This window comes from Budorcas taxicolor, chromosome 7 (genome assembly GCF_023091745.1).
Source record: "Budorcas taxicolor isolate Tak-1 chromosome 7, Takin1.1, whole genome shotgun sequence".
Classification (NCBI taxonomy): Eukaryota; Metazoa; Chordata; class Mammalia; order Artiodactyla; family Bovidae; genus Budorcas; species Budorcas taxicolor.
This window is the reverse complement of record NC_068916.1, coordinates 17,953,927-17,964,023: the sequence shown is the minus strand read 5'-3', so window position 1 is coordinate 17,964,023 and position 10,097 is coordinate 17,953,927. Positions and strand designations below refer to the sequence as shown.

The window sequence follows — 10,097 nt, the reverse complement described above, 5'->3', positions numbered from 1 at the left end:
GTATATTGGTCTATAACTTTCTTTTCCTCTAGTGTCTTTGGCTTTGGTATCAGGATAATGTTAGGCTTATTGTCATCTTCTTTTATCACAAAAGTACCTAAGAATACATAAAAATACCTTTTCAAAGTAGCTACCCCCTGTTTATGCTCATTTCTGCACCATCTCTGCACTGAGATTCTATTCTCAGTCTCTCTCCCATTCTCAACTTATGAGTCACCACTAACTCTTTTCCTCCTTAAGTTCTTCTCATGTCCTCACCACAGGCTAGAGAAATGACAACTTGTGGTGTTTGGAGAGTCATATTCTTCTCCATTTTGTTTTATCACAAGATATTGAATATAGTTATGTGCATGTACACTTTAAGAGGGCTAATTTTATGTTATGTGAATTTCACCTCAATTTTTAAAAAAGAGTGTCTACACATGCTTTTACAGAAAAGAAAATATAAACGACTTAAGTGACACTGAAGTATGGAGGGCAGTCAGGCTTCCCTTTTACTAGAAATAAGACAAAGAAAAAGCTTTCTTTCATATCCCATCGAACAGCCACGCTCACACACAGTAGACTAAAAGTCTAGATTGATTCAACACCTATGGAGGCCAATTTGTTAATAAATATCAAAATTATAAACACACCCTCCTGGACCCAGCCATTCCACTTCTAGAAATTTATCCTGAAGATACAAATGTGAGGTGACCCACATGTGGTATGAGAAAAGAAAAAAAAAGTATCATACTTGGAAAGGAAGAGCTTTTAGAAAAATATTTTAATATTAATAAAGAAAGCCCCCAAACCCCCAAATCAACATAGAAATATCAATTATATTCCTATGCTTTAACAACTCTCAAGACAGTCTAGGGGTTAAAACTCTGCCCTTCAAATGCAAGGGGTATGAATTCCATATTTGGTTGGGGAACTAAGATCTCATATGCTAGAAAGTGGGGGCTAAAAAAAAAAGAAAGAGAAGGAAAAGGAAAAATAGAGAAAAAAAGCAAAAGAAAAAAGAAAGAAAAAGCAAGCAAGAAAGAAACAAAGATAAAGAAAAAGAGAGAAAAGGAAAGATAAAGAGAAAGAAAAAGAGAGCAAGAAAAGAAAGAAAAAGAAAAAAAAAAGTGTATTTAAAAACCTGGGCTAGGAAGTGCCAGGGTCAAGGGCGCACCCACTGAATCCCAAAAAAAGTCTCATCAGCGTTTCTGGAAGGCAACAGAGGCAGAGTAAGGTTGGTGCAGAGAATGTCCCCGCGAGCCAGGAAGGTGAGGCGCTGGGAGGCGACCCAGCAGGCTCCGCAGTGGAAGCTGAGGCGTAGCAGGCTGATGCTGTGGGCGGCAGGGGAGCAGATGGCCACCGTCAGCGTGGCTCTCTGGGGCTCGGCGGTCCACGTGGAGGAGGAGCAGTTGGCTAATGTCACCTGGATGTGCAGCCTATAAATGCCATCACGTTGGATCCGCAGCTGCCCGTTGTCGTCCAGCTCTGGCCCATGCAGGAAGGAGCGTCCCAGGGCGGGGCTCCCCTGCCAGCGTAGCCTGGGGTCCTGCCGCGACCCTGGGAGGGTTGTGAGGGAGGGATGGAAGGATGGAGATATAGGGAAACTGAGTGCTGTAGAGGGAATGCCCCCCAACTAGAATGTTGAAGCCTAACCTCCAAGGGGATGGTGTTAGAAGGTGGGCTGTTCAGAAGTGTTTAGAGCAGGAAGGTGGAGACCTTGTAAAAGAGACCCCGTATCCACTGATGGATGAATGGACGAAGAAGCTGTAGTATATACATACACACATATACACACACATATATCCAGGCAGGGTGGTGGTGGCTTAGTTGCTAAGTCGTGTCCGACTCTTTGCAACCCCACAGACTGTAGCCAGGCAGGCTCCTCTGTCCATGGGATTTCCCAGGCAAGAATACTGGAGTGGGTTCCCACTTCCTTCTCCAGGGTATCATCCTGACCCAGGGATTGAACCCGTGTCTCCTGCATTGACAGGCGGTGGTTTCCTTCATTTCAGGCAGATTCTTTACTGCCCGACCACCAGAGAAGCCCGTATTCATCCCTACGTGTGTGCATATGCACAGCATACCCATGTGTGCTCAGCCGCGTCCGTCCTGTCTGACTCTTTGCGACCCCATGGACCGGAGCCCACCAGGCTCCTCTGTCCATGAGATTCTCCAGGCAAGAACACTGCAATGGTAGCCATGCCCTTTCCAGGGGATCTTCTCAGTCCAGGGATTGAGACTTCAACCTGAGCCTTCTGCTTCTCCTGCACTGCAGGCAGGTTCTTTACCCTCTGAGCCACCTGGGAAGCCCCATACCTATGTGTATACATACACATATGTATGTACTGTGGGGCTTCCCTGGTAGCTCAGCTGGTAAAGAATCCGCCTGCAATGCAGGAGATCCCGGTTCAATTCCTGGGTTGGGAAGATCCCCTGGAAAAGGGATAGGCTACTCACTCCAGTATTCTTGGGCTTCCCTGGTAGCTCAGAAGGTAAAGAATCCATCAATGCGGGAGACCTGGGTTCAATCCCTGGGTTGGGAAGACCCGCTGGAGAAAGGAACTGGCTACCCACTCCAGCATTCTTGCCAGGAGAATTCCATGGGCAGAGGAGACTGGGGGGCTACAGTCCATGGGGTCACAAAGAGTGAGACACGACTGAGCAACTACGCACAGCACAGCATGTATGTATCTTGTGTGTGTGTGTGTGTGTGTGTGTGTGTATATTACACATATACCTAAAATGGATATAGATGTGGGATATATATTACTATGTATTATACATGTGATACTATAAACACACATCTATATCTATCTAAAGTGAAAGTGAAAGTTGCTCAGTCCGACTCTTTGTGACCCTATGGACTATACAGCCCATGGAATTCTCCAGGCCAGAATACTGAAGTAGATAGCCTTTCCCTTCTCCAGGGGATCGTCCCAACCCAGGGATTGAACCCAAGTCTCCAGAATTTCAGGTGGATTCTTTACCAGCTGAGCCACTAGGGAAGCCCATCTCTCATCTAATTCAGCCATAAAAAGAAAGAAATTCTGCCACTTGTGACAACATGGGTGGACCTAGAGGTCATTATGCTAAAGTGAAATAAGTCAGACAGAGAAAGACAAATACTGTCTGACTTCCTTTATATGTGCAATCTAAATCTTCCTTTATATGGCTACAGATACAAAGAACAGATCAGTGGTTGCCAGAGGTGGGGAGAAGGTGGATGAAATAGGTGAAGGTGGTTGGAGGCACAAACTTATGAAAAAGTTATAAACTAAGTCCTGGTGATGTAATATAGAGCGTACTAACCAGAGTTAAGTATACTGTGTTGTATATTTGGAAGCGGCTCATGCTGGGAAAGATTGAGGGCAGGAGGAGAAGGGGACGACAGAGGATGAGATGGTTGGATGGCATCACCGACACAATGGACATGGGTTTGGGTGGACTCCGGGAGTTGGTGATGGACAGGGAGGCCTGGCGTGCTGTGGTTCATGGGGTTGCAAAGAGTCGGACACAACTGAGTGACTGAACTGAACTGAACTGAAGAGCGTAGGTCTTACAAGTTTCATGACAAGAAAAAAGAATTGTAATTGTGTGTGGTGATGGGTGTTAACAAGACATTGTGGTGATCAGTTTGTAATATATACAAATATTGACCTATGTTGTATGCCTGAAGTAGATACAATGTTATATGTCAACTCTGTCTCAATTTAGAAAGATAGGGAGAGAGAGCAAGAGGGAGACAGAGAAAGAGCCCAGAGAGTTCTCTTTACCTTCCTCCCCTTTCCGCCATATAAAGATACAGCAAAAAGATGACTGGTTGTTTATAAACCAGGAAGAGGGCATTCATCAGACAGCCAGACCTGCTGGGGCTTTGACCTTGGATTTCACAGCCCCCAGCACCATGAGAGAGGTATCTTGTGTATGTCAGCCTTTCTGTTCTGTCATAGCAGCCCGATCAGAAAGCCCCCAGAGAAAAAAGATGAATAGGGTTTCCATTTGTTACAAAATGGAATGAACACACCCAAACCCCTGGGGATGCGTGTGGGAGAGACCCAAAGAGGAAGAGGGTTAGAGAGAGGCTGGGAGGGGACTGCCAAAAGGCACCCTCCCTCACATTCCTTCATGTCCTTGCTCTAAAGCCCTCTTCGCTGGGACACCCTCCCTGGTGACCACATTTTCAAGGGCACGCCCAACCCTGACATGCCCGATCCTCCTCCCGTGCTTAATATTCCCCAAAAAGTACCAGGTGCATGTTTCACTCCACTTGGCATGGTACGTATTTCACTTGTTCATTTATTTATTTTCTGATCCCTTTGGTAGCAGGGAAGCCCCGAGAGGGCAGGGGTTTCTGTTATGTTGGCAATATGGGCACCCAGAAGGGAGCCTGCCTCATGGTGGCTGCCGAATTAACATTTGTGACATGAACGGAGGCGTGTTAGTCGTGGCTATTAGCTTGGTTGAGTTGGTTTGAGCTCTCCCATGGGAGAAAATAAAATGCCCAGAAAGGAAGCAGGCACCCAGAAACAGACTGCTGTATCGCCCTGTCTTTTTTTCTTATTCTCATCCTTTCTAATTTTCTCGTTCTCTCTCTCCCCCACCCGCCTTCCTTTCTCTTTCTCCGACACACATGCATATCCCGGGTTACCTGTGTGATTCAGCTGGAGCTCTGCTAAGTCCCACTGGAAGAAAAGAAAACAGAGCTAAGCACCTAAGCGTCAGGGGTCTGGAGTGATCCCTCGAGTCAAGAGCACTTTTTTCTCAGTGCACCCTTCTATCCACCCCTCATTCCATGGGGCTGACTTGGAGCCTTTGTGAAGAGCTCACAAAGAGGAAGTAGATTTGAACCAGCCCTGAGCACAAAGAGAAGACCTTCAGAAGAACTTAGTTTCCAGGATGTAACCCAGGTCTCCTCGCACATCTGCCTCTCTTGGCTGCAAAACCTAATGTAACCCTCAAAGTCGGCACCTGTGGTGGGTGTGCAGGGCTCCCCCTGTCCTTGGAGGTCCCAGAACTGTCCTTCCCCAACTCCGTGAAGCCCCCAGCAGCCTCTGAGTCAGCCTGCTGGGGGAACCCCAAAGACGAGTCATTTTCCAGGCCCATATGAAATGTGTCTTTCTCAGATGCTCCCTCCAGCCTGGGATCTCCACCCGGGGTTTACCTCCTGGGCAGAGCTGACTATCCTGAGCTGAAGACCCCTGGCGGGCAGGCTGGCCCCTGCTCGTTACCCCCTGCTCTGGTCTCTCTCTCTGTTCCTTTCTACTGCATCTTTCTTCCTGGCGGATTTTCTTGCTGTTGCTACCACTCTGGGGGGGGGGGGGGGGGCGCCTGTGGGACCTTAACTCCCTAACCAGGGGTCGAACCTACATGACCGGCATTGGAAGCACGCAGTCTTCATCCCTGGACCACCAGGGAAGTCCCCCTGGCAGATTTATATCCATCTCATTCTGATTTTTGTTTTCTTTTCTTTTTTAGGTCATGTCTATTAGTCTGTTCTCTTGCTCAACACCCCTCTGCTTTTTTTCCCCACTTGCTGCCCCTCGGCCCCCACCCCAGGGTCCAGTCCCCACCCGGAGGTCCCCAGGTAGCATGTGCCTGTCTTTCCCCCTCTCTCTTCCCCTCCCTTTTAGACTTACCCTGGTTGAATCCAGCTGCTGCTGCTGCCTGAAGCACAGGTTGCAGACGAGGTAGCATGTGCCTATGCCAAGAAGCACCGGGATAGTCACCCTCAGGATGGGTGCCCAGGGCCAGCGGGCCACCTGGCAGCTTGCAGCCTCCTCTGTTGCCATCATAGTCCTCCACGAGCACTTCATCAGCTGTGTGGCAGCAGGGAGGGTGCGCAGAGGGCAGGCAGGAAGGGGGAAGGAAGCTTCAGCTTTCTCACAGCCGCGGGGCTCTCTCGGCCTGTCTGAACCTGCCAGGGACCAACCATGCCCCTCCCTGGGGATGTCCGTCAAAGGGAGGGACCAGGCTCGTTCTACCATGGAGGGAAGTCCCCTCCAGCTGCTGCGGTCCCGAGTCTGCAGAGTAAATGGACCAGGGTGCTCCTCAATTTTATTTATATGGCTCCCCACCCTCCCCAGGCTTCTGTGGTGGCTCAGATGGTAAAGAATCTGCTTGCAATGCAGGAGATCTGAGTTCAATCCCTGGGTCCAGAAGAAATGAGTTCTATCCCCTGAGTAAGGGAATGGCTATCCACTCCAGTGTTCTTGCCTGGAGAATCCCATGGACAGAGAAGGCTGGGGGAGCTATAGTCCACAGGGTTGTAAAAGAGTCGGACACGACTTAGCAGCTAACACCACCTTCCCCACCTTTCTGGCACTCATTTGTTTATTCAACAAACCTTCACTGAACACCCACTACGGACCAGATACTCTACCAAGTTCTGGGATACAGCCACAACACTCAGGGAGGAAGATGCTCAGGGGCTATGTCGTGGCTGACCCTTTGGGACCCCATGGACTACAGCCCACCAGGCTTCTCTGTACATGGGAGTCTCCAGGCAAGAGTACTGGAGTGGGTTGCCATTTCCTCCCCCAGAGGATCTTCCCAGCCCAGGGATCAAACCGTAGTCTCTTATGTCTCCTGCATTGCAGGCAGGTTCTGTATCGCTCGTGCCATCAAAGAGGGCTCCCCAAATATCTATGTGCTCCTCTCCATCTTCCCAGCCTCTCTGGCAGCCGTGGTGGGACCACCCCTAATGGAGGCCACATGACCAACCTGCCCAATAGGAAGAGAGGAGAAGAGAGGAGGGGCTAGATTTTGTCAGCATGCCACAGTGCCTTTCGGTTCTGTTGCTCTGTGGCCTTTGCTTTCTTTTTCTTTTTAATTTAATTTTGTTTTGGCTGTGCTGGGTCTTTGCCGCTACACATGGGCTTTCTCTAGCTGTGGTGTATGGCCTTCTGTTGAATGGCACAGGGTCTAGGGCGCACAGGCTTCAGTAATTGGGGCTCACCATTTACTTCCTCTGTGGCATGTGGGATCTTAGTTCCTGAATGGGGGTCGAACCTCTGTTCTCTGCATTGCAAGGCAGATTCTTAACCACTGGACCATCAGGGGAGCCCCAGAGGGCATCTGTTCTTGGTGACTGTAGTGGCTTGAATCTGTCCACCCAGAACTTCAGCATGTGACCTCGTTTGGCAAGAAGGTCTTTGCAGAGGTAAGGGTGAGGGGGCTCTTGTATTCCATACGTTGTAAAGAAAAGGTGAGAACACACAGAGACACAGACGAAAGTTGGAGGCCAACATTAGAGTGATGCAATGCACACCAAAGAAACCCAAGGATTGCCTGCAAACCCCAGAAGGCACGAACAGGCCAGGAAAGATTCTCCCCTAAAGCCTTTGAAAGAATCAGATGCCTTGATTTTCAGATCTCCAACCTCCAGAACTGTGAAAGAGTACAGTTCTGTTGTTTCAAGCCACTGGTTGGTGGTCCTTGAATATGGCAGCCTCAGGAAACCAGTAACAATCCTGTAGCTACAAGACGAAGGAAGACCACCTAGGCTTATAGGATTGTGACAATACTAGTTAGTATCAGTGAATCAAGTCACTCACCCCCACTAGTAGTACAAAATCTGTCACAGACTGTACATACCAAGTGTACTGACTGTGGTCTTAGAGGCTTAGCTTGTAGATACTGAGACTTGAAAATTTCCTCCCAGAGTGAGGAGTTATAGTAGCCTGGCCTGGGACAGGGTGGATGGGGTTGTAGAGATGGGGGAGTGGGGGTAGAAGGTGGATGCAAAATAGATTTCAGCTGAAGCCAGCAGCATTTGCTGGTATTGGGGGGGAGGGGGCAGGTGGAAGAAAGAGGGGAGTCAAAAGTGTCCAGAATTCCTGGGGTCCAGGGATTGTATGCTCACTGAGACCCCCCAACTGCAAAAGGAATTTCCTTTTTGAAAGCCCTGGTTTTCCAAGACTTGGGGGTTCAGCCAGCAGCACCCTCAGAGGGACCTCAAGCTCTCCTTGGCCTGGGGGCTTGATCCTTGGAACTGTCCCCAGCCTTCTTTCATACTAGATGAAACCATTGCTTTGTTCTTTTTTTTTTTTTAAGATTTTTTTGATGTGGACCATTTATTTTGAGAAAAAAGTTTTTAGATTGAAAAAAAATCCTATTTTTTTAAAGCCAGTCTTGCTGAGTTTTTTATTTATCTATTTGACTGCTGCAACATGCAAATGTGGCATGTGGGATCTAGTTCCCTGACCAGGGATTGAACCTGGCCCCCCTGCATTGGGAGCGTGAAGTCTTAACCACTGGGCAGCTAGGGAAGCTTCCATAAAAAAACCTAAAAAATTTTTTTATCTATTTTTTGGCTGTACTGGGTCTTCATTGCTGCACACAGGCTTTCTCTAGTTGTGGGGCTACTTTCTCATTCTGCTTCTCATTGCAGTGGCTTCTCTTGTTGCGGAGCATAGACTGTAGGGTGAGTGTGCTTCAGTAGTTGTGGTATGTGGGTTCAGTAGTTTTGGGGCACCGGCTTTGTTACCCTGGGGCATGTGGAATTTTCCTGGATCAGGGATCAAACTTGTGTCCCCTGCTTTGGCAGGTAGATTCTTAACCGCTGGACCACCAGGGAAGTCCTAATGTGGACCATTTTTAAAGTCTTTACTGAATTTGATACAATATTGTTTGGTTTTTTGGCTATGAGGCATATGGAATCTTAGCTCCCTAGCCAGGGATCCAACCTGCACCCTTTGCATTGGAAGATGAAGTCTTAACCACTGAACCCCCAGGGAAGTCCCTCCCCTGTACCTCCTCACTGAGTTCAAGTCTGGTGCCACCGGCTAACTCCATCTCCAGGATCTTCTCATCCACATCCTGTCATGGTCCTCACTGCAGACTTTGATGGTATTTTGCAGCCCATCTGGAGCCCTTGCCCCACCTCCATCAAGCTGAAAGCCATTCATAGTCAAAAATAATTTCTGCAGAGTGCAGTTAAGCATGTAGAATCTGGAGTTCCTCAGCACACCTGGATTCCAGTCTCCGGACTGTCCCATATTAGTCTTTGGGAAACTCACGCCCTCATCAGTTTAAGTTCAATGTTTCCATCTACAAGATGGGTGTGAAATATGACAAACTAGTGACGATAAGGTACAAGAAGCAGACTCACAGACAGAACAAACTAGTAGTTACCAGTGTGTGTGGGCGGGTGGGCAATATAGGGGTGGGGGAGGGGAAGGTTCAAACAATCAGGTGTAAGATGGGCTGAGAGATGTATTGTACACCACGGGGAATATAGACAATATTTTTTAATAACTGGGGACTTCCCTGGTGGTCCAGTGATTAAGAATCCGCCTTCCAATGCAGGGGACATGGGTTTGATCCCTGGTCGGGGAGCTAAGATGCCACATGCCGTGGGATAACTAAACAGATGCACTGCGGCTCCTGAGCCTGAACACACTCCGGAGCCCAAGCTCAGCAGCAAGAGAAGCCCCCAGCATGACACAGCTGGGGAAAGTCCAAGTGCCACACCGAAGACCCAGCACAGCCAAAATTTAAAAAAAAAATACCACTATTAAAAAACAAACAGGGGCTTCCCTGGTGGCTCAGTGGTAAAGAGTCTGCCTGTCAGTGCAGGGTACACAGGTTCAATCCGTTATCCAGGAAGATGCCACACGCTGCAGAGCAACTAAGCCCGTGCGCCTCAAGTACTGAGCCTGCACGCTCGAGCTCCGGAGCCGCAAATGCTGAAGCCCTCCAGCTGTAGAGCCCTTGCTCCACAAGAGAAGCCACTGCAATGAGAAGCTTATGTGCTGCAAGTAGAGAGTAGTCCCTGCTTGCTGCAACTAGAGAAAGCCCTCGCACAGCAATGAAGACCCATCACAGCCAAAAATAAACCAATACATCTTAAAAAATAAAAGACACACCGTAAGGGGCTTCCCTGGTGGTCCGGTGGTAACAATTGTCCTTACAATGCCAGAGACACCGGTTCTGTCCCTGGTCTGGGAGGATCCTTTATGCCAAGGAGCAACTAAGCCTGTGCGCCCCAACTATGGAGCCCACTGCTGCAAATACTGAAGCCCATGTGCCCAGAGTCTGTGCTACAGAATAAAAGAAGTCACCACCTTGAGGAGCCCACGTATCTCAACTATAGAGTAACCCCACTCACCTCA

The 10,097-nt window shown here is 48.7% G+C and overlaps 1 protein-coding gene across 1 annotated transcript; it reads right to left on the bottom strand.

The window, feature by feature from the left end:
* Positions 1 to 1,147: 1,147 nt before the first annotated feature.
* Positions 1,148 to 5,969, bottom strand: CD70 (CD70 molecule). Its single transcript, XM_052644345.1, has 3 exons — positions 5,622 to 5,969; positions 4,634 to 4,667; positions 1,148 to 1,542 (listed from the first exon to the last, which is right to left on the bottom strand). The coding sequence occupies exons 1-3, from the start codon at positions 5,967 to 5,969 to the stop codon at positions 1,148 to 1,150; spliced, it is 777 nt and encodes a 258-aa protein (XP_052500305.1).
* Positions 5,970 to 10,097: the final 4,128 nt, after the last annotated feature.

What these genes read in the sequence shown, in the direction of transcription:
- CD70 (XM_052644345.1), bottom strand. Translation starts at nt 5,969, where the DNA reads ATGGTAGAACGAGCCTGGTCCCTCCCTTTGACGGACATCCCCAGGGAG. An exon ending in AGCAGCTGGATTCAACCAGG is followed by an intron (nt 4,668 to 5,621) that starts GTAAGTCTAAAA and finishes CTTTTCTTCCAG; the next exon opens with TGGGACTTAGCAGAGCTCCA. An exon ending in GCTCCAGCTGAATCACACAG is followed by an intron (nt 1,543 to 4,633) that starts GTAACCCGGGAT and finishes CAACCCTCCCAG; the next exon opens with GGTCGCGGCAGGACCCCAGG.